This window comes from Boleophthalmus pectinirostris, unplaced genomic scaffold, assembly GCF_026225935.1.
Source record: "Boleophthalmus pectinirostris isolate CB_2022bp ecotype Guang Dong unplaced genomic scaffold, ASM2622593v1 HiC_scaffold_13, whole genome shotgun sequence".
NCBI classification, from domain to species: Eukaryota; Metazoa; Chordata; class Actinopteri; order Gobiiformes; family Gobiidae; genus Boleophthalmus; species Boleophthalmus pectinirostris.
Genome location: NW_026571036.1, coordinates 754918 through 778906, shown reverse-complemented (window position 1 = coordinate 778906; position 23989 = coordinate 754918). Strand labels below are relative to the sequence as shown.

Genomic DNA, 23989 nt, shown 5'->3' with positions numbered 1-23989 from the left:
TGACACACACAGGACCGCACCTGACACACACACAGGACCGCACCTGACACACACACAGGACCGCACCTGACACACACACACAGGACCGCACCTGACACACACACAGGACCGCACCTGACACACACACACACACAGGACCGCACCTGACACACACACTGACCGCACCTGACACACACACAGGACCGCACCTGACACACACACACACACACACACAGGACCGCACCTGACACACACACAGGACCGCACCTGACACACACACACGAGGACCACACCTGACACACACACACAGGACCGCACCTGACACACACTGACCGCACTGACACACACACAGGACCGCACCTGACACACACAGGACGCACTGACACACACACACGGACACACCGCACCTGACACACACAGGACCGCACCTGACACACACACAGGACCGCACCTGACACACACACAGGACCGCACCTGACACACACACAGGACCGCACCTGAACACACACAGGACAGCACCTGACACACACACAGGACCGCACCTGACACACACACTGACCGCACCTGACACACACACAGGACCGCACCTGACACACACACAGGACCGCACCTGACACACACACTGACCGCACCTGACACACACAGGACCGCACCTGACACACACAACAGGACACCTGACCACACACACGGACCCGCACCTGACACACACACGGGACCGCACCTGACACACACACAGGACCGCACCTGACACACACACAGGACCGCACCTGACACACACACAGGACCGCACCTGACTGACACACACAGGACCGCACCTGACACACACACAGGACCGCACCTGACACACACACAGGACCGCACCTGACAACACACACAGGACCGCACCTGACACACACACAGGACCAGCACCTGACACACACAGGACCGCACCTGACACACACACACACCGACCACACGAGGAAGGGTTTTAGACCCGGTTTAGACCGGTTTAGACCCGGTTTAGAGTTTAGACCCGGGACCTGGTTTAGACCTGGTTTAGACCTGGTTTAGACCTGGTTTAGACCCGGTTTAGACCCGGTTTAGACCGTTTAGAGGTTTAGACCTGGTTTAGACCCGGTTTAGACCGGTTTAGACCTGGTTTAGACCCGGTTTCCGGTTTAGACCTTGGTTTAGACCTTGGTTTAGACCTGGTTTAGACCTGGTTTAGACCCGGTTTAGACCCGGTTTAGACCCTGGTTTTAGACCCGGTTTGGTTTAGACCTGGTTTAGACCTGGTTCTTGGTCTTGCAGGACTCACGTTTGGGAGGAGGAAACTGAAACCTTCAACAACCTGAACAAAGCCAAGACCCACCAGACCAACCAGAGCCTCAACAACAACAGCCCGGGTCCAGATCAAGACCGGACCCAAGACCGCACCCAAGACCAGACCCAGACCCAGGCCCAGACCCAGGTCCAGACCCAGAACGAGAACGTGAGGGTCCTGCAGCTGAAGAGAGGACTGAGGCCCGGAGAACCTCCTGAGGTCACCACCGTCTGCTTCAGCTCAGAGAGAGAGAGCATCCTGTAGACCAGGACCAGGACTAAGACCAGGACTAAGACCAGGACCAGACCAGGACCAGACCAGGACCAGGACCAGACCAGGACCAGACCAGGACCAGGACTAAGACCAGGACCAGGACTAAGATGAAGATCAGACGAGCATTAGGACAAGGACTAGACCAGGAATAGAATAGGACCAGGATCAGGATCAAGACCGGGACCAGAACCAGGATGAGGATCAGACCAGCACCAGGACAAGACTAGGACAAGATCAGGACTACTAGATCAGGACCAGGACTAAGACCAAGACTAGACCAGGACCAGGACTAGATCAGAGCAGATCAGGACCAAGATGAGGATCATACAAGTACCAGGACAAGGACTAGACCAGGACCAGACCAGGACTAGATCAGGACCAGGACCAGAACCAAGATGAGGATCAGACGAGCACTAGGACAAGGACTAGACCAGGATCAGGAGTCAGGACTAGGACCAGGAGTAGACTAGTTCCAGGATCAGACCAGGACCTGGACCAGACCAGGACCAGGGTCAGGATCAAGACCGGGACCAGGAGTGAGGACTAGGACCAGACCAGGAACAGGATCAGACCAGCACCAGGACAAGACTAGGACAAGATCAGGACTACTAGATCGGGACCAGGACTATAACAGGACCAGGACCAGGACCAGAGCAGATGAGCTGCTCGTTCTGATTTGTTCCAGGAGGAGGAGGAGCTGAAGGTTCAGTTCTTCTTCAGGAGGAGGTGGATCCTCAGTGAATCCAGAATCACTCAAGACGTTTGAAATCTTTGTCTTTTTGTGTCTCGAATCTAAAACTTCAGTCTCAGGTCTGGATTCTAAAAAAGTCCTGTTGAAGGACACTCGTCACGGACGTCCTTCAGCTCCTCACGCTGAAGAATGTTCTGATTTGGTCTAAAACTGATGCCAGAAAAAAGTCCAAACTCTGGAGGAAAAATCTAAACCTCCTGAAGTCCTGCTCCTGGAGCCACAGAAAATCTCCTGAAATTTGACTAAACCTTTGTGTTTGTGTGGAGCATGTTCAGTCCAGTGTGAGACGAGACCAGAGACGAGACGAGACGAGAGAAACACCAGGAGGAAGATCTGGAGTCACTTTTGTGTCATGAATCTTCATAAACTCAGTTTGTCACAATCAGTCGTTGGTTTGTTTTTGTGTTTGACACAAATACAAATGTAATATTTGTCTCTTGTATTTTGTTTTGTACAAACAAATGTGGATTTGAAAATTTATATTTTTTCATTTGCAAAAAAACAGAAAATTGTGTTTGTAAAATGTGATTGACAGTTTTTCCTCTGTGATGTTTTTTTTGAGACACTAGGGGGCAGCACTGGTGCAGACTTCACCCTATTACACTGAGGTTTTAAAACATGTGTGAATATTTGAATAACACGTCACAGTTACTCATCAAAAACAACAAATCCACATCTGTTTGTACAAAACTAAATACAAGAGACAAATATTTCATTTATATTTGTGGATCAAACATAAAAACAAACCAACGACTGATTGTGACAAACTCTGAGTTTATGAAGATTCATGACACAAAAATGACTCCAGATCTTCCTCCTCTTCTTCCTCCTCCTGGTGTTTCATCTGTGGGAGCGACTCAGACTGAAGTGACTCCACAGAAAGAAATGAGAGAAACAAACTGACACAAACAACACAAGTTTACTCCAATACAAATAATACAACTGTGTACAACAGTATCTATATAAATACAGATACAGTTGTAGTTGTAGTTGTAGTTGTAGTTGCAGTTGTAGTTGTAGTTGTAGTTGTAGTTGCAGTTGCAGTTGTAGTTGTAGTTGTAGTTGTAGTTGTAGTTGTAGTTGTAGTTGTAGTTGCAGTTGTAGTTGTATATATTTGTGTCAGATCAGAATCTGGAGCCTGTGGAGGTTTTTTTTTAAGGAAATGAGATGAGTCACAGAGACAGAAAAACATCACAAACACACAAACACACACTATACACACACACACACACACACTATACACACACACAAACATCACACTGTTTAGGATGAAGGAAGATGAAGAGTCTGATGAAACAACAACAGGAAAAAACAGAAAAACACACAAATCTGAACAAACATCTGACACACACAACACACACACACAAACACACACACAACACACATACACACACACCACACAGACACACACACGAGGTCAGGTGCCGTCAGGTGCCGTCAGGTGTCGTCAGGTGTCGTATGTTGTGTTGTTCTGAATCGTCCGACTGATGTTCAGCGACGTTAAAGTCGCCTCAGTTTGTAACTGAGAAATGATTTACATGAAAAAACAAAATGAAAAAACCTGATCAGTCGTTTTTAAAACTCGTCACAACAGAAACATCAAAGATTCATTTAGACAAAACAAACACTTTATTATTGTCAGTGAATCAAACCCTCACCTCGTTCTCGCTGGAGTCTCGTGTCTCGAGTCTCGTCTCGTCTCGTCGTCGTTTACGTGACGATTGTGAAAATTTTCTGAAGTAGTTTTGATGTTGTAACTTTTATTGTTGATTATTGTGATTTTTGGGGATGGGACCAAACGTCTTGTGGTTCCAAAAAACTAAACTAAACAAAAAAATACTGTTCTAGAACAACAACAAAAATATTCAATCAAATAAAAGTGTGAGATTCAAATTGGAATCTGAATTAAAATTTGAGTAATTCTGTAAAAATCTCGTCTTTTTCCATCCCCAGGAACTTTAGAATCTGTGAATGTAACGACTCGTTCAGTATTTATCATGTTTTTATTTATTTTCCGTGTTCTGTTTTACACCAACTCTTTTCCTCAAATCGATACAATTACAGCAAACATTTCAAAGTTATTTTTATAATTTTTAAAACAGATATTTAAATGTTTTATGTTCTTTACAGCATTGATCACTGAAGTTTTTATTATTTATTTATTTTTCTTTTCTTCAGATTTTTAAAAGTTTGCATCACATTTCCTCTCGTGGACGTTTAAAGTGTTAAAGTGGTTAAAGTGTTGACAGTATTTGGGTTCCGTCCTTGCGCCCTCTGCTGGACGCGGGCGGAACTGCTCCGTGTTCTTAAATGTTCTAAATAAACTCGTGCTCGTGACTCCGGCGTCTCCGTGTCTCTGTTTAAAGCTTCATCACGGGGTTTTTCCTCAGTCCAGGTTTGGTGTCGTCTCGGAGTGAAATCCTCATCGCAGTTTCACTTTCACTTTCAAAAATCCAAAACCTGAATCCTCCTGATGATGTCATGAGGTGGAGCAGAGCGTTTGACTCTGAGCTGAAGGTTGTCGGTTTGAATCCTGCTCCACATAAATGTTTTTGCTCGAGTGTCAGTGTGTGTGTTTGTTTGTTTGTGTGTTGTTTGTGTGTTTGTTTGTGTGTTTGTTTGTGTTTTCATGACAATAAAGTGACGTTTCCCTCGGACAGAACTTCATTCCACTGAAACAAATCATTCTGTTTAAGATTTAAGGTCTGTTCATATTTCAGAAAAACTTTGTTCTTGTTCCCAGAGCCGGACCTTTTGTTCAGTTCTCGTTTTGTTCTCGTTTTGTTCTCGTTTTGTTCTCGACGTCTCAGTTGTCGTTCTTCAGTTCTGTTCGACGTCTTGGCTCTGATTGGTTGTTTCTGTGTTGGCGTTTTCTCTGTTTCCTCGTCGTGTGGAGCAAGAAAAAAAAAAGATGTTTTTGAGCGACAGCTGAAAATCCAAACATGTGAACGACACGACGATAAAAAACAAACGAAGAAACTCATGGAGGGAGATGGACGATATTTTAGACTCAGAACAAAATCAGAAAAGTCTAAAGTAAAATCTCCAGGCCAAGAGAAACAAAACAAAAGATCACCAGAAAAAAGGGGGCGGGGCAGAGCGAGGGGGCGGGGCAGAAAATCTTTTGAAATATGAAATGTCGGAGCCCAAACGAACTTTATTTTTCTCACCTCAAGAACAAAAACAAAGTTCTTCTGACGTCTGAACAGACCTTAAACTTTTTTTTTAACAATGTCAGACCTTTGTGGGCGTGTCCGTGTGGTTGATGGGCGTGTCTATGGCTGTGGGCGTGTCCGTGTGGTTGATGGGCGTGTCTATGGCTGTGGGCGTGTCCGTGTGGTTGATGGGCGTGTCCGTATCTGTGGGCGTGTCTGTGTGGTTGATGGGCGTGTCCGTATCTGTGGGCGTGTCTGTGTGGTTGATGGGCGTGTCTATGTCTGTGGGCGTGTCTATGTCTGTGGGCGTGTCTGTGTGGTTGATGGGCGTGTCTATGTCTGTGGGCGTGTCTATATGGCTGTGGCGTGTGTCTGTGGCGTGTCTGTGGTTGATGGGCGTGTCTATGTCTGTGGGCGTGTCTGTGTGGTTGGTGGGCGTGTCCGTATCTGTGGGCGTGTCCGTGCTGTGGCCGGTGGGCGGGGACAGTAGTGTGACTTTGGTCTGTTGCCGTGGTGACGTGGGTTTGGAGGCGGAGCGTTGGGCGGGGTCACGATGACGTCGGCGGCGGCAGACGGCGGCGAGGGCTTTGTCCCGGAAGTCGCTGGAGACGTAGCAGTAGATGAACGGGTCGAGCAGCGTGTTGACGACGCTCAGAGCCAAACTGAGCATGTACGGCCCGTACAGGTCAGGCTCCGCCCCCTCGCCGTCGTCCGTCAGCGACAGCAGCAGCAGGACGTTACTCGGGACGAAGCTCACGGCGAAGACGAGCAGCACGAGCGCCGTGGCCCTGACCGCGTGGCCGTACCGCTCTCCGCCGTGACGCTCGCCGTGACGTAACAGCGTGTGAAGAATCGCCCCGTGACAGAAAACGACGACGAGCAGCGGCGCCGCGAAGCACGCGCAGAACAGACAGAGGAAGTACGGGAGCAGCAGCGCCTCCCGGTGGCTCTGCGGCAGCGCGTCGTGACACGTGGTGATGCGCGGCTCGTCCAGGTCGAACGTCTGACGCGTGAGAAGCGGCGGGAGCATCGCCGCGGCGACCGTGAGCCACACCCCCGTCACCATGAGCCCCGCCGTCCCCCGCGAGCGCACGACACGCGCGCGGAACGGGTGCACGAGCGCCACGTAGCGGTCCACCGCCACGAACGCCAAGCACAGCACCGAGCCGTACATGTTCCCGTAGAACAGCGCCACCACCAGGCGGCACGCGGCCTCGCCCAGCGCCCAGTGGTTCCCCGACAGGTGATACGCCGCCCGGAAGGGCAGGGCCAGAAGCACCGACAGGTCGCACACTGTCAGCGTCACCAGCAGAGACGTGGACGGGACCCGTTTGGACCGAAACAACAAGACCCACAAAGCCACGAGGTTCGAGGGCAGAGCCAAGACCAAGACCAGGATCTGGACCAGGGGCAGGACCAAGACCAAGGACCAGGACTGGACCGACTTCACCTGAGACTCCCGCAAAGTGGTGAAGTTACACGGAGACGTGACGATCCGGAACGAACGGAGACCTGAGGGACAAAGAGAGAGACAGACAGGTGAGACAGAGAGACAGGTGAGACAGGTGAGACAGGTGAGACAGAGAGACAGGTGAGACAGGTGAGACAGAGACAGGTGAGACAGGTGAGACAGAGACAGGTGAGACAGGTGAGACACAGGTGAGACAGGTGAGACAGAGAGACAGGTGAGACACAGGTGAGACAGGTGAGACAGACAGGTGAGACAGAGAGACAGGTGAGACAGGTGAGACAGGTGAGACAGGAGACAGGTGAGACAGAGAGACAGGTTGAGGACAGGAGACAGACAGAGACAGGTGAGACAGACAGGTGAGACAGAGACAGGTGAGACAGGTGAGACAGACAGGTGAGACAGGTGAGACAGAGACAGGTTGAGACAGAGAGACAGGTGAGACAGAAGACAGAGAGGACAGGTGAGACAGACAGGTGAGACAGACAGTGAGACAGACAGACAGACAGGTGGACAGTGAGACAGTGAGACAGTGAGACAGGTGAGACAGGTGAGACAGGTGAGACAGAGAGACAGGTGAGACAGAGACAGAGAGAGACAGGTGAGACAGAGAGACAGGTGAGACAGGTGAGACAGAGGAGAGACAGACAGTGAGACAGGTGAGACAGGTAGAGACAGTGAGACAGGTGAGACAGGTGAGACAGGTGAGACAGAGACAGGTGAGACAGGTGAGACGACCTGGTTTAGTCCGGTTTAGACCTGGTTTAGTCCTGGTTTAGTCCTAGGTTTAGACCTGGTTTAGTTTAGACCTTAGTCTGTTTGGTCCTGGTTTAGTCCTGGTTTAGTCCTGGTTTAGTCCTGGTTTGTTTAGTCTTTCATTCACACACAGGAAGTGTCTGTTTATCTCTGAACGGAAAAGTGTCAGGAAACTACAGCAAATTATCCTCTGAAAAACCAGGTCTAAACCAGGACTAAACCAGGTCTAAAACTAAACCAGGTCTAACCAGGACTAAACCAGGACTAAACCAGGTCTAAACCAGGTCTAAACCAGGTCTAAACCAGGTAAACCAGGACTAAACCAGGACTAAACCAGGTCTAAACCAGGTCTAAACCAGGTCTAAACAGGACTAAACCAGGTCTAAACCACTCTAACCAGTAAACCAGTCTAAACCAGGTCTAAACCAGGACTAAACCAGGTCTAAAAACAAACCAGGACTAAACCAGGACTAAACCAGGTCTCTAAACCAGGTCTAAACCAGGTCTAAACCAGGACTAAACCAGGTCTAAACCAGGACTAAACCAGGTCTAAACCGGGTCTAAAAAAGGACTAAACCAGGACTAAAAAAGGACTAAACCAGGACTAAAAAAGGACTAAACCAGGTCTAAACCGAGTCTAAACCAGGACTAAACCAGGTCTAAACCGGGTCTAAAAAAGGACTAAACCAGGACTAAAAAAGGACTAAACCAGGACTAAAAAAGGACTAAACCAGGTCTAAACCAGGACTAAACCGGGTCTAAACCGGGTCTAAACCAGGTCTAAACCGGGTCTAAACCGGGTCTAAACCAGGTCTAAACCAGTCTAAACCAGGTCTAAACCAGGACTAAACAAAGGACTAAACCAGGACTAAAGAAAGGACTAAACCAGGACTAAAGAAAGGACTAAACCAGGACTAAACAAAGGACTAAACCAGGACTAAAACCAGGACTAAACCAGGACTAAACCAGGTCTAAACCAGGACTAAACCAGGTCTAAACCAGGACTAAACCAGGACTGTTCTTGTAGTTGAAGTTGGACTCACGGACGCTCGTGGAGGAGCAGACGTCTGGATCATCTTCACCACAGACCAAATCCAAGACCCAGACCAGGAGCAGGACCACAGCCCACAGGGACCTCATCTTAGTCCCTCTTTAGTCCTGGTTTGGACCAGTCCACATGTGGTTCGGTTCTGTAGACCTGGTTCAGACCGAGTCCTGCTTTAGACCAGGTTTAGAGCCGGCTCTGGTCTGCCGTAGTCCTGTTGTAGTCCCGGTTCAGTCCCGGTTCAGTCTGGACTCGTCTCTGCTCCAAACTATTCCCAGATGTGGCCCCTCCCCCTCAGAGTCACAACTACATTACCCACAATCCACCTCCCCCCTGTAGTCCAGGACTAAACCAGGACTAAACCAGGTCTAAAACCAGGACTAAACCAGGACTAAACCAGGACTAAACCAGGACCCTAAACCAGGACCAGGACTAACCAGGACAACTAAACCAGACTTAAACCAGACTAAAACCAGGTCTAAACCAGGTCTAAAACAACTAACAAAAAACCAGGACTAAACCACCAGGACTAAAACCACTAAAACAAAACCAGGTAAACAGGTCTAAAACCAGGACTAAACCAGGACTAAACCAGGACTAAACCAGGTCTAAACCAGGACTAAAACCAGACTAAACCAGGACTAAACCAGGTCTAAAACCAGGACTAAACCAGGACTAAACCAGGACTAAACCTCTAAACCAGGACTAAACCAGGACTAAACCAGGACTAAACCAGGTCTAAACCAGGACTAAACCAGGACTAAACCAAGGTCTAAAACCAGGACTAAACCAGGACTAAAACCAGGACTAAAACCAGGTCTAAAACCAGGTTCTAAACCAGGACTAAACCAGGACTAAACCAGGACTAAACCAGGTCTAAAACCAGGACTAAACCAGGACTAAACCCAGGACTAAAACCAGGACTAAACCAGGACTAAACCAGGACTAAACCAGGACTAAAACCAGGACTAAGGCCCTAAACCAGGACTAAACCAGGACTAAACCAGGACCTAAACCAGGACTAAAACCAGGACTAAAACCAGGACTAAACCAGGACAAAAACCAGGACTAAACCAGGACTAAAACCAGGTCTAAACCAGGACTAAAACCAGGACAAAACCAGGTCTAAACCAGGACTAAACCAGGACTAAACCAGGTCTAAAACCAGGACTAAACCAGGACTAAACCAGGACTAAACCAGGACTAAACCAGGTCTAAACCAGGACTAAAACCAGGACTAAACCAGGTCTAAAACCAGGACTAAACCAGGACTAAACCAGGACTAAACCAGGTCTAAAACCAGGACTAAACCAGGACTAAACCAGGTCTAAACCAGGACTAAACCAGGTCTAAACCAGGACTAAACCAGGACTAAACCAGGTCTAAACCAGGTCTAAACCAGGACTAAACCAGGTCTAAAACCAGGTCTAAACCAGGACTAAAACCAGGTCTAAACCAGGTCTAAACCAGGACTAAACCAGGTCTAAAACCAGGTCTAAACCAGGTCTAAACCAGGTCTAAACCAGGACTAAACCAGGACTAAACCAGGTCTAAAACCAGGTCTAAACCAGGACTAAACCAGGTCTAAACCAGGACTAAACCAGGTCTAAACCAGGTCTAAACCAGGACTAAACCAGGACTAAACCAGGACTAAACCAGGGACTAAACCAGGACTAAACCAGGTCTAAACCAGGTCTAAACCAGGACTAAACCAGGGTCTAAACCAGGACTAAACCAGGACTAAACCAGGACTAAACCAGGAAACCAGGTCTAAACCAGGTCTAAACCAGGACTAAACCAGGTCTAAACCAGGACTAAACCAGGACTAAACCAGGTCTAAACCAGGACTAAACCAGGTCTAAACCAGGACTAAACCGTGTTAAAGAGACTTGGGACAGTTGGTTTTTTGTTGCAGTGATTTTATTTCTGTCACAAAATCAAACGTGAAAAAGTGAATTTGTGAAAAGTGAAATAAAAATAAAAGTTTTAATCATTTTTTTTTTTGTTTTAAACATTTTAAACAGAAACGAAGAAGAAGAAGAAGAAGAACGAGTCCAAGATCCAGACCTGAAACACAGAACAGGTTTAGTCCTGGTTTAGTCCCGGTCTAGTCCCGGTCTAGTCCTGATTTAGTCCTGGTTTAGTCCTGGTTTAGTCCTGGTTTAGTCCTGGTTTAGACCTGGTTTAGTCCTGGTTTAGATCTGGTCTAGTCCTGGTCTAGTCCTGGTTTAGTCCTGGTTTAGTCCTGGTTTTAGTCCTGGTTTAGTCCTGGTTTAGTCCTTTAGTCCTGGTTTAGTCCTGTCCTAGTGGTTTAGTCCTGGTCCTTTTAGTCCTAGTCCTGTTTAGTCCGTTTAGTCGGTTTAGTCTGGTCTAGTGTCCTAGTCGGTTTAGTCCTGGTCTAGTCTAGTCCTGTTAGTCCTGGTTAGTCTAGTCCTGTCTAGTTTAGTCCTAGTCTAGTCCTGGTTTAGTCGGTTTAGTCCTGGTGTCCTAGTCCTGTCTAGTCCCGGTCTAGTCCCGGTCTAGTCTCGGTCTAGTCCTGGTCTAGTCCTGGTTTAGTCCCGGTTTAGTCCTGGTCTAGTCCCGGTCTAGTCCCGGATTAGTCCTGGTTTAGTTCTGGGTGTGGTCTTGTTTCTCACCTGGTCTGGTCTCTCTCTGGTCCTGGTCCAGACCCTGATCCGGACCCTGGTCTAGTCCTGGTCCAGGCCGCGGTCCCGGGTCTTGGACCTGAGTTTGTTGACCTGAGTCTCGGCGGCGTCGGCTCGTTCCTGCGCCTGCTCCAGTTCGTTCTGCAGGTGGCGCTGTTTGGCCGCGCTGCTGTTCGCCTCAAGCTCCGCCTCCTCCAGAGAACGTTTGTACGACTTGAGCTTCAGCTGCAGCTTCTCCACCAGGTCCTAGAACCAGACCAGAACCAGAACCGGGTCAAAGACAGGTCCCAAAACCAGATCAGATCTAAACCAAAACTAAACCAGGTCTAAACCCGGTCTGAGTTGGTCTGAATCGGTCCTGGTCCTGGTCCGGGTCCGGGTCTTGGTCCAGGTCCGGGTCTTACCTGCAGTCTTGTTGTGTTTGGTCCTGGTCTTGGTCCTGGTCCAGGTCTGGGTCCAGGTCCGGGTCTTACCTGCAGTCTTGTTGTGTTTGGTCCTGGTCTTGGTCCTGGTCCGGGTCCTGGTCCTGGTCCAGGTCCGGGTCTTACCTGCAGTCTTGTTGTGTTTGGTCCTGGTCCTGGTCCTGGTCCTGGTCCTGGTCCGGGTCCGGGTCCGGGTCTTACCTGCAGTCTCGTCGTGTTTGGTCCTGGTCCTGGTCCTGGTCCTGGTCTGGTCCTGGTCCGGGTCCTGGTCCGGGTCCGGGTCCGGTCTTACCTGGTCTTGTTGTGTTTTTGGTCCTGGTCCTGGTCCTGGTCCGGGTCCTGGTCCGGGTCCGGGTCCGGGTCTTACCTGCAGTCTCGTCGTGTTCTTTCGTTCTTCTTCGCTCTGGTACGTCAGCTCTTTGATTCGTCGCTCGTACTTCCTGATTCCCTTCACAGACTCCGCCCCCCTCTTCTGCTCCGCCTCCAGCTCCGCCTCCAGGTCGCGGATCCGCGCCTCCAGTCGCTGCAGTTGCTTTCGTCCTCCTTTGGAGGCGCTCTGCTCGGCCTCGTCCAGACGCTGCTGCAGGTCTCTGATGGTGGCCTCCATGTTCTTCTTCATCCTCTCCAGGTGGGCGCTCAGGTCCTGCTCCTTCTTCAGCTCCTCCGCCATCATGGCGGCGTCCGTCAGGGCTTTTCGGGCTTTGTCCTCGGCGTTCCTGTTCTCCTGGACGGCGTCCTCCAGCTCGCCCTGGAGCGCGCTCAGGTCGGCCTCGGCCTTCTTCTTCTGGTGGATGAGGGAGGTGTTCTGCGCGTGCAGGAGCTGCGTCCTCTCGGCGGCGTCGCTCAGTTCTTGTTCGGCGAGTTTTCGGCAGCGGTCGGTTTGTTCGAGCGCCGCGCGCAGCTCCTCCAGCTCGGCCTGAAGCAGCACGTTCCTCCTCTCGCTCAGCGCGGCGTTCTCCTTCTGACCTTCTGCCTCGTGTCGGGCCTCGTCCAGGAGCAGCTGCGTGTCGGACAGCGCCCCCTGCAGGGCCTTGAGCTGCCGCGTGGCCTCGGCCGCGCCGCGCGTCGCCTGGTTCAGCTGAAGCTCCATCTCGTTCAGATCCGCCTCCATCTTCTTCTTCACCCTCAGAGCTTCGTTGCGGCTGCGCGTCTCGGCCTCCAGGGCGCTCTGCAGGGACTCCAGCGCCCTCTGCTGGTTACGTTTGGCCTGGTCCATCTCCTGGTCCTTCTCCGAGATCTTCCTCTCCAGATCCGCTCGCGTTTGTCCGAACTCCAGCTGCAGGCGGAGGATCTTGGTCTCCTGGTGCTCCAGCGTGGCCTCGGCCTCCTCCAGCGCGTTCTGCAGGTCCTGCTTCTCCTGGAGAAGAGCTTTCCTCAGTTTGTCGAGCTCGTGGGCGCTGCGCCCGCCCTCGCCCAGACGCTCCGTCAGCTCCGACACCTCCTCCTGAAGGTTCTTGTTCTCCCTCTTCATGGTCTCCAGCTGGTCCAGCGCCTCCTCGTACGAGTTCTTCAGTTTGAAGAGCTCCGTGCTCAGAGAACGAGACTCCTTCTGAGACGCCTCCAGCTCAGACTGAGCCTCCTCCAACTTCTGCTTCCACTCGCTCAAGACCTGCAGAAGAAACGCCACAGGTCAAAGGTCACCGCAGAAGAAACGCCACAGGTCAAAGGTCACCGCAGAAGATCTGCAGAAGATGAACTGAATAAAAGTCACACTGAATCGTGGAGCAGCTGAAACAGAGAAATGTCATTAACACAAAGACTTGTGTTAATGACAAAGTGTCTGCAGTTTGAACTGTAAAGGTACTGAAGTACTGTGTGTACTGTGTGTACTGCAGTACTGTGTGTACTGTGTGTACTGTGTGTACTGTGTGTACTGCAGTACTGTGTGTACTGTGTGTGTACTGTGTGTACTGTAGTACTGTGTGTACTGTGTGTACTGCAGTACTGTGTGTACTGTGTGTACTGTGTGTACTGTACTGTGTACTGTGTGTACTGCAGTACTGTGTGTACTGTGTGTACTGCAGTACTGTGTGTACTGTGTGTACTGCAGTACTGTGTGTACTGCAGTACTGTGTGTACTGCAGTACTGTGTGTACTGAAGTACTGTAGTTTTGTGAGACCTTGTCGAAGTTGCGTTGTTTCCGGTCTAAGGCGGCGGCGGCGGCGTTGGAACGTTCCAGATCGACCATCAGATCCTCGATCTCCGTCTGGAGACGAACTTTAGTTTTCTCCAAAGAACAAGATTTAGAGTTGACGGCCTCAACAGCCTCTTCAGCCTCCTGACGCACAAAACACACACAAAACACACACGTGAGACGCACAAAACACACACAACACACACACACACAGGTGAGACGCACAAAAACACACAAAACACACAACACACACAGTGAGACGCACAAAACACACACAAAACACACACGTGAGACGCACAAAACACACACAAAACACACAACACACAGGTGAGACGACACACAAAACACACACACACACAACACACACGTGAGACGCACAAAACACACAACACACACAACACACAGGTGAGACGCACAAACACACACAAACACACACACACACAGGTGAGACGCACAAAACACACACACACAACACACACGTGAGACGCACAAAACACACACAACAACACAACACACACGTGAGACGCACAAAACACACACACAACACACAGGTGAGACGCACACAAAACACACACAAACACACACAACACACAGTGAGACGCACAACACACACAAACACACACACACACACACACGTGTGTCGTGGGGTTTGGACGTTCACATTTTATCCCAGACATGAACATGAACAGTAACAGTAACGGACCAATCAGACGCCTTCTTTCTCCGAGGCCCCTCCCACAGGTTTGATTGACAGCGTTGTGTGAGGGGGCGTAGCCTTGAGCAGCCTGGCTCCTGATTGGCCGTGTGTTGTCATGTGGTTGTCGTTGTACCTGGAGCCTCTGGACGAGTTTCTTCTTGGCTTCCTCGAGCTCCTCGCTCCTCTGCAGACCTTCCGTCTCGTATCGGTTCCTCCAGGTTTGGGCGTCGGCGTTGCTCTTGGACAAGAGTCTCTGGAGTTGAGCTCGCGCCTCCTGCTCCTCCTCCAGCTGCTCCCGCAGGAGCTCGCAGTCGTGACGCGCCGACTGGACGGCGTGAGCCAGAGAAACCTTCGCCTTTGACTCCTCCTCCATCTGCGCCCGGAGCTCCTCCATCTGACGCCACAGAGAAAGACCACACAGACCAGAGACCGGGTTTAGGTTTGGGTTCTGGTCCTAGTCCAGTCCCAGTCTTGTTCGGTCTTGGTCCAGTCTGGTCCTGGTCCTGGTCTAGTCCTGGTCTGGTCCTGGTCCAGGTCCTGGTCCAGACCTGCTGGCTGTAGGCGTTCTTGGCGCGGTTGGTCTGGCTCAGGAGAACTTCTCGTTCTTCTCGTTCTCTCTGGAGCTCCAGGTTCTCGGCGCTGAGTTTGGCGTTGGCGCTCTGGGCGTCGGACAGCGCCCTCTGGCTCTCGTCCAGGCGGCTGCGCAGCTCGTTGGCGGCGTCTTCGTTGGCGCGCGCCGTTTTCTCCGCGTTGGCTTTGGCGCGAACCACCAGCTCCAGGTTGGAGCTCACGTCCTCCAGCTCCACACGCAGCTCCGCCTTCTCCTTCTCCAACTTCTGCTTCACTGAGGAGACCACACAGGACCTCAGAGGACTTCAGAGGACCTCAGAGGACTCAGAGGACTTCAGAGGACCTCAGAGGACCTCAGAGGACCTCAGAGGACTTCAGAGGACCTCAGAGGACTCAGAGGACCTCAGAGGACTCAGAGGACTCAGAGGACTCAGGACCTCAGAGGACTCAGAGGACCTCAGAGGACTCAGAGGACTCAGAGGACCTCAGAGGACCTCAGAGGACCTTAGAGGACCTCAGAGGACCTCAGAGGACCTCAGAGGACTTCAGAGGACCTCAGAGGACTTCAGAGGACTCAGAGGACTCAGAGGACTTCAGAGGACCTCAGAGGACTCAGAGGACCTCAGAGGACCTCAGAGGACCTCAGAGGACTTCAGAGGACCTCAGAGGGCCTCAGAGGACCTCAGAGGACCATAGAGGACTTCAGAGGACCTCAGAGGACCATAGAGGACCATAGAGGACCTCAGAGGACTTCAGAGGACCTCAGAGGACTTCAGAGGACCTCAGAGGACTTCAGAGGACCTCAGAGGACTTCAGAGGACCTCAGAGGACCATAGAGGACTTCAGAGGACCTCAGAGGACTTCAGAGGACCTCAGAGGGCCTCAGAGGACCATAGAGGACCATAGAGGACCTCAGAGGACCTCAGAGGACCTCAGAGGACTCAGAGGACCTCAGAGGACCTCAGAGGACCTCAGAGGACCAGAGGACCTCAGAGGACAGAGACTCAGAGGACCTCAGAGGACCTCAGAGGACTTCAGAGACTCAGAGGACCTCAGAGGACCTCAGAGGACCATAGAGGACCATAGAGGACCATCAGAGGACTTCAGAGAGGACCTCAGAGACCTCAGAGGACCTCAGAGGACCTTCAGAGGACCTCAGAGGGCCTCAGAGGACCTCAGAGGACCATAGAGGACTTCAGAGGACCTCAGAGGACCATCAGAGACTCAGAGGACCTCAGAGGACCTCAGAGGACCATCAGAGGACCTCAGAGGACCTCAGAGGACCTCAGAGGACCTCAGATGCCCTCCTGTGTGTCAGGTCCCTCGTGTGTGTGTGTCAGGTCCCTCTGTACCTCTCTGCAGGTTGTCGATCTGTTCCCCGAGTTCGGCGACGGCGTCCGCGTGCTTCTTCCTGAGGGTGGCGCTGGTGGACTCGTTCTGGAGCGTGACCTCCTCCAGTTCTCGTCGGAGCTTCTGGAACTCGGCGTCTCGTCTCTTGTTCATCTCGAGTTGGGCGCTGGTGGCTCCGCCCGCCTGCTCCAGACGCTCGCTCAGATCCTCCAGCTCGCGGCTCAGGTCCGAACGCTGCTTCTCCACTTTGGCCCGAGACGAACGTTCTGCCTCCAGCTCTTCCTCCAGCTCCTCCAGACGAGCCTGGCTCTCCTGAAACACACACACGTTTAGTCCTGGTCTAGACCTGTTTTAGTCCTGGTTTAGATCTCGTTCTCGTACCTTGAGCCTCTTGCTGAGTTGGGTTCCTGCCGCTTGTTCTTGCTCCAGTCGGTCGCTCATCTGGTTCAGCTCAAACTCTTTCTTCTTGTTCTTCTCCTCGAGCTGCTGCTTCTCGTTCTCCAGGTCCATGAGGTTCTCCTGCAGGAGCTTCAGGTCTCCCTCCAGTTTCCGTCGGCTCCTCTCCACCTCCATGCGGACCTTCTTCTCCTGCTCCAGAGCTCCCTCCAGGTCGTCCACCTGCTGCTCCAGCTTCAGCTTGGCTTTGTTCAGGGCGTTGCATTTGTCTTCTTCACTCTGCAGGTCGTCCAGAGTTTGCTGCTGCGCCTCCTGAGAACCGAGGAACCAAAAGAACCAGAGAACCAAAGAACCTTCAGTTACACAAGAACAGGACCAGGAGAAGAAGAGAACAACAGCAACATCATCAGACTCTCTATCCTCCCTTTCTCCTCTCCTTTTCCACTCTCTCTCTCCTCCTGTTTCTTCTGTCTCTTTCTTCTTTCTCTTTCCTTCATTTCCTTCCCTCTCCTTTTTTCCTCTCCTCCTCTCTTCTTTTCTCTTTTCTTCTGCTCTTCTCCCCTCTTGTTCCTTCCCTCTTTCGTCTCTCTCTCTTTCATCTCCTCCTTTCTTGTACCCTCTTCCCTCTGCCTCTCCTCCCTCCTTCCCTCTCCTTCCCTCCTCCCTCTCCTCCCTCCTCTCCTCTCCTCTCCTCTCCCTCCTCCTCTCCTCTCCTCCCTCGTTCCTCTCCCTCCCTCCACTCCTCTCTCCTCCCTCCCTCGTTCCTCTCCTCTCTCCTCCCTCCCTCGTTCCTCTCCTCCCCGTCGTACCTGCAGAGCTTTCTTTTCTCTGGTGAGTTTGAGGATGTTCTCGTCCTGAGCGGCCATCTCCTCCGTCAGGTTCTTCACTTTGTTCTCCGTGGCGTGTTTCTCTTTCTCCACTTTGGCGAGTGTGAGCTCCAGGTCGTCGATGTCCCTCTTCAGCTCAGCGCACTCGTCTTCCAGTTTGCGTTTCTTGGAGGTGAGGTCGGCGTTCACCTCCTCCTCGTCCTCCAGACGCTCGTTCAGCTCCTTCAGTTTGGACTCCAGTTGGATCTTGCTCTTGATGAGCTGCTCGCAGCGTTCCTCCGCGTCCGAGAGCGTGTCCTGCTCGGACTGGATCTGCAGAGTCAGGTCGTTCTTCTCCTGGATCAGACCCACCATCTTCTCCTCCAGCTCTTTGCGTCGCGCCTCAGATTTCTCCAGAGCTTCCTTCACGCGTTTGAACTCGTCCTTGATGTTGGCCATCTCCTTCTCCGCCTCGGCGCTCTTCAGCAGAGGCTTGATCTTGAAGAAGAGTTTCATCCAGGGCCAGTTCTTCACTCCGAGGAAGGAGCGCAGGTTCCACTGGATGACCATCAGTGCGTCTCTGCGCTCGACCATCCGGGCGAAAAGTTCCCTCATGAGGAGAGCGCGAGCGTTGGCCTGGAGACGCGTGATGATGCGAGACAGCTGCTCGTCTCTCATCTCCTCCAGAGTCCCCAGGAGGCCCGCCTTGAAGAACACCTTGGTGTGTCCAAACTTGTACTGCGTGTGGTCGATGTCCAGGGAGCCCAGCAGCTTCTCGGCGCTCTTCTTACAGTCCATGAAGGTCCCCTCAGGGATGGCGGCGGCGTTCAGGATGCGATATCGCTGCTTGAAGTCGCCGTACAGGACGCGGTTGGGGAATCCCTTCCTGCAGATCCGGATTCCCTCCAGGACGCCGTTACAGCGCAGCTGGTGCAGCACCAGGCAGTTGTCCATGATGCCCGGAGTCTTGGACTCGTTGGGGATGAGGCAGCGGACGAAGTGCGGGTGTGTGGTCTTCAGGTTATTCATGAGCTTGTTCAGGTTTTCTCGGTGAAGCGCCGACACCGTTTGGAACGAGGAGCCCTTCTTTTTGGTGCCTTTCCCGCCCTTGTCTCCGCCCTCGGAGCCGGCGTAGTTTGAGAAGAGCAGACTGAGCAGCTTCAGAGAAGACTTCTGGTACAGACCCACCACCGTCTCGTTCAGAGGGTCTTTGTTCTTCACCAGCCAGTTGGTGATGTTGTAATCGACGGTGCCGGCGTAGTGCACCAGGGCAAAGTGCGCCTCGGCTTTGCCTTTGGCAGCGCGCGGCTTCTCAAACATCTTGTTCTTGCCCAGGTGGTTGTCGTACAGTTTGGCCTTGAAGGTCTGGTCGCTGGCCTTGGGGAACATGCACTCCTCCTCCAGGATGGACAGGATCCCCAGCGGCTTCTCGATCAGGTCGATGCAGGCCTGCAGGTCCATGCCGAAGTCGATGAACTCCCAGTCGATGCCCTCCTTCTTGTACTCCTCCTGCTCCAGCACAAACATGTGGTGGTTGAAGAACTGCTGGAGCTTCTCGTTGGTGTAGTTGATGCAGAGCTGCTCGAAGGTGTTGAAGTCGAAGATCTCGAAGCCGGCGATGTCCAGCACCCCGATGAAGTACTGGCGGTGCTGCTTGGTGTCCAGGCTGTGGTTGATGCGCACCACCATCCAGTTGAACATCTTCTCGTAGACGGACTTGGCGAGCGCCCCGATGGAGTAGTAGACCTGGTCCACGCTCTGACCTTTGGTCACGTACTCGTTTCCCACTTTGACCCGCGGGTGGCACAAGCCTTTGATCAGGTCGGCCGAGTTCAGCCCCATGAGGAAGGCGGACTTATCGGCGGACTCTGTGCCGTCGGGCTCCGCCTGCTCCTCGCGCTGCTTCTGTTTGAACTTCATGTTGCCGTAGTGCATGATGGCGCCGGTCAGTTTGTAGACCGTCGCCTTCTCCTCGGCGGTGAAGCCCAGGACGTCGAAGGCGCTGTCCGTGGCCATGAGCTCGTCGGCGTCGTTGATGGAGGCGACGGTGACCTCCCCCTGAGACGTGTACGAGTAATCGTACGGGTTTGTGGTGATGAGCAGCTGCTCCAGGAGCTCGGGCTTCTGGTTGGACATAATCTGGTAGAAGATGTGGTAGTTCCTCTCGGCTTTGAGCTGGAACGTGACTCTGGACTTCTCCAGGAGGTACGTCTCGATGTCGGCGGACGACAGTTTTCCGCTGGTGCCGAAGTGGATCCGGATGAACTTTCCGAAGCGAGAGGAGTTGTCGTTTCGTACGGTTTTGGCGTTCCCGAAGGCCTCGAGGGCGGGGTTGGCCTGGATGATTTGATCCTCCAAGGTGCCCTTGTTCTGGTCCTTCTTGCTGGCTCCGCCCACTGCGGCGATGCTGGCGAAGTATTGGATGACGCGTTTGGTGTTGACGGTTTTTCCGGCGCCGGATTCTCCGGTGATGAGCACGGACTGGTTCTCGCGGTCCGTCAGCATGTACTGGTACGCGTTATCGGAGATGGAGAAGATGTGGGGCGGGGCTTCGCTGCGCTTCTTGCCGCGATACGCCGCCACCACCTCGGCGTCGTACACCGGCAGCCATTTGTACGGGTTGACGGTGACGCAGAAGAGGCCGGAGTAGGTGTAGATCATCCAGGCGGCGTAACGCTCCTTCAGGTTAAAGAGGACGGCCGGTTCGTGGAGGAACGTGAACATGGCCATGTCCTCGATCTTATCGAACTTGGGCGGGTTCTGAGGATGGACCTGCGTGTCCTTCACGGTCCGAGTGTCGCCCGTCTCCGTCGTCACGGTGACCGTCCCCGCCTCCCGGCTCTTGATGGTCGCCTTCACGTACTCCACTTTATCGTCCACCACGAAACACTCGGTCTTTATGTCGAAGGGACGAGTCTGCGCCTCCAGACGCTCGCGCTCCGACTTACGAAGGAACGGAGCCGCTTTTCCGAACTCCGACATCAGCCCGTCCGCCATGACCTGAAGCACAAGAACAGGTCATAAATAATCACATCATCATGTTTGAACAATAATTCATAATAATAAATCATATTATGATATTAACATTAACTTTAGACACATAATAATAACAACTTTAATAATAATAATTCTGTTATTGAGACGCGTCTCTGAGCTCGACCGACACAGAACAGACCAAAATAATAACACCTTTAATCAATATTAATATTAATATTAATATTCTAAGAGTGACTCTTTAGAACTAGAAGATATAAACTGGAGGGTTTATGACAGACGAGGCTCCACACTCTGTGTCTGACAGAAGTGTGAGGCTCAGAGGCACAAGGTCAGACAGAGGAGGAGACGAGGAGCAGAACTGTTCTTGTTTTATTCTGCAGTTAAACACAAACTTTTATGTTGAAATATATATATATATATTTTTTTTTTAGAACCTGAAGTTTGATGAATATAATTTTTTCTCAAAGTAAAAGATGAAGTGAGAATCTCAAACTGAAGCTACAACCGACAAACGTCTACAGTTTATCAAAACCATCAAACATCAGACACAAAAACTCATCCAAACTAGATCCTAAAACTGTCCCACTGACAGAACAGAACCTTTAGAACCTTTAGAACCTTTCCTGAATGTGTTTAGAACAAACTGGAACTGAACAAGAATAAGACACAGAGACTAGTCTACATTCATGGACCTGGTTTAGTCCTGGTTTAGACCTGGTTTAGACCTGGTTTAGTCCTGGTTTAGTCCTGGTTTAGTCCTGGTTTCATCCTGGTTTAGACCTGGTTTAGTCCTGGTTTTTACCTGGTTTAGACCTGGTTTAGACCTGGTTTAGACCTGGTTTAGTCCTGGTTTAGACCTGGTTTTAGACCTGGTTTAGTCCTGGTTTAGTCCTGGTTTCTGGTTTAGTCCTGGTTAGACCTGGTTTAACCTGGTTTAGTCCTGGTTTAGACCTGGTTTTAGTCCTGGTTTAGACCTGGTTTAGTCCTGGTTTAGAACTGGTTTAGTCCTGGTTTAGACCTGGTTTAGTCCTGGTTTAGTCCTGGTTTAGTCCTGGTTTAGACCTGGTTTAGTCCTGGTTTAGACCTGGTTTAGTCCTGGTTTAGACCTGGTTTAGTCCTGGTTTGGTTTAGTCCTGGTTTAGACCTGGTTTAGTCCTGGTTTAGACCTGGTTTAGTCCTGGTTTAGTCCTGGTTTAGTCCTGGTTTAGGACTGGTGGGAACAGAAACTAAAGTTCTACGGTTTGATGAAGGACGAGTGGAGGAGGAAGAAGAGACCAAACTCACCACAGAAGAAGAAGAAGAAGATTCCACGAGACGACCTGAAGTTGAACAGAAGATCTGACCCACAGACCAGACTGAGACCAAGTCTGGGCTCTGGGTTTTAAACCAGGACTGAACCAGGACCTCCCCTCGCCCCTCCCACTGGGACCGAATCCAACCAAACCAGGACTAAACCAGGACTAAACCAGGACTAAACCAGGACTAAACCAGGACTAAACCAGAACTAAACCAGAACTAAACCAGGACTAAACCAGGACTAAACCAGGTTTGAACCAGGATTAACACTGAAGTGAACAGGACCATAAACCAGGACTAGGATTTGTCCAGGACTGAACCAAAACCACAGATGAGGACCCAGAGAGAAGCACAAGACCCCACCAGAGCCAAGGTCTAAACCAGGACTGGGACTAAACCAGGTCTTCAACTAGAACTGATCCCAAACCAGGACTAAACCAGGACTAAACCAGGTCCATCACTGAAGAAGAGGAAGATCACAGACGGTCAAGAGTCACTGTGTTTCTCAGAATGAACAGATAAGACCAAGACCAGACCAGGACCGGACCAAAGCAGGACCAAAGCAGGACCAGACCAGGACCGGACCAGGACCAGACCAAAGCAGGACCAGGACCAGACCAGGACTGGACCAAAGCAGGACCAGGACCAGACCAGGACCAGACCAAAGCAGGACCAGACCAGGACCGGACCAAAGCAGGACCAGACCAAAGCAGGACCAGGACCAGACCAGACCAGACCAGGACCAGACCAGACCAGACCAGACCAGGACCAGGACCAGACCAGGACCGGACCAAAGCAGGACCAGACCAAAGCAGGACCAGGACCAGGACCAGGACCAGACCAGGACCAGACCAGACCAGACCAGGACCAGACCAAAGCAGGACCAGGACCAGACCAGGACCGGCCCAGGACTTGAGCGAGGCCTGAGGTGTTAGTTTCCTTTAAAGGAGAGAAGATGCTCCCTTTATCAGGTGCTAGGAGATAGGAGCTAGGAGGTATGAAGGGAAGGAGATAGGAGCTAGGAGGCATGAAGGGAAGGAGATAGGAGCTAGGAGGTATGAAGGGAAGGAGATAGGAGCTAGGAGGTATGAAGGGAAGGAGATAGGAGCTAGGAGGTATGAAGGGAAGGAGATAGGAGCTAGGACACAGGACATGAGTCATTTCACATAAATTAGATCATTTCAGACTAAAACAGAACTAAACCAGGTCTAAACCAGGACTAAACCTGGTCTAAACCAGGACTAAACCTGGTCTAAACCAGGACTAAACCAGGACTAAAACAGAACTAAACCAGGACTAAACCAGGACTAAACCAGGTCCAAACCAGGTCTAAACCAGGACTAAACCAGGACTAACCAGGACTAAACCAGGTCTAAACCAGGACTAAACCAGGTCTAAACCAGGTCTAAACCAGGACTAAACCAGGACTAAACCAGGACTAAACCAGGACTAGATCAGGTCTAAACAGTCAGACTTTAGTGTGGAGGAAATTGGTTCAAGTCAATAAATATTGTTGAGTTTCATGTTGAAGTTGGGACATAAAAACGTTGCTTCACCTCAGTCATATTTTTAGATGTCACCAACTAAAACAGAAAATGAATTACTTTGCAAAATGTGAACAACAAAATATTAATTTAATGGGATTTTTTTTATTAGCGTAAACTGGAGGAAACAGGGTCAGATTTTTGACATTCAAATGTCTCTTATTCAGAAACTAGAGGAACTATTGAAATAAGTAAAGTATCAGAATGTAGGAAAGAGTTACACTCCAACAGGGTCAAGTTAAACCTGTGAGATTCTTTCAAGTTCAACACAAAAAATGTAAAAACTCATGTTGGTAACGGAGGGAATGAAATATGCAGCACTTTTTGGTCAATAAATCCAAACAGTGATAACTCTTGGTTCTCACTTACATATCCTTAACAAACTGGTTTGAATATTTGCT

General features: G+C 51.1%; 3 protein-coding genes across 7 annotated transcripts in view; 1 reads left to right on the top strand and 2 right to left on the bottom strand.

The window, feature by feature from the left end:
* The window catches only part of LOC110160823 (kinase D-interacting substrate of 220 kDa B-like), a 43427-nt gene extending 38784 nt beyond the window's left edge, over window positions 1–4643 (top strand). For 4 of the 5 annotated variants that reach the window (XM_055149128.1, XM_055149129.1, XM_055149127.1 and 1 more), the window contains one exon: window positions 1270–4643. In XM_055149128.1, the coding sequence (XP_055005103.1) occupies window positions 1270–1546 (277 nt within the window). In that variant the 3' untranslated portion in view covers window positions 1547–4643. The remainder of the gene's footprint in view (window positions 1–1269) is intronic. The other variant, XR_008631627.1, reaches the window with a different exon arrangement.
* Window positions 4644–5540: 897 nt separating this feature from the next.
* On the bottom strand, window positions 5541–8957 carry si:ch211-132p1.2 (F2R like thrombin or trypsin receptor 3). Its single transcript, XM_020925477.2, has 2 exons — window positions 8729–8957; window positions 5541–6973 (listed from the first exon to the last, which is right to left on the bottom strand). Exons 1-2 carry the CDS (start codon window positions 8823–8825, stop codon window positions 5541–5543), a joined length of 1530 nt encoding a protein of 509 aa, XP_020781136.2. The 5' UTR covers window positions 8826–8957.
* A 2460-nt stretch (window positions 8958–11417) lies between these two features.
* Window positions 11418–22096, bottom strand: LOC110160808 (myosin-6-like). Its single transcript, XM_020925483.2, has 9 exons — window positions 22033–22096; window positions 17755–20751; window positions 16931–17257; window positions 16552–16861; window positions 15178–15473; window positions 14763–15023; window positions 13918–14076; window positions 12165–13406; window positions 11418–11621 (listed from the first exon to the last, which is right to left on the bottom strand). The coding sequence occupies exons 2-9, from the start codon at window positions 20746–20748 to the stop codon at window positions 11418–11420; spliced, it is 5793 nt and encodes a 1930-aa protein (XP_020781142.1). The 5' UTR covers window positions 20749–20751; window positions 22033–22096.
* Between the last annotated feature and the right edge of the window lie 1893 nt (window positions 22097–23989).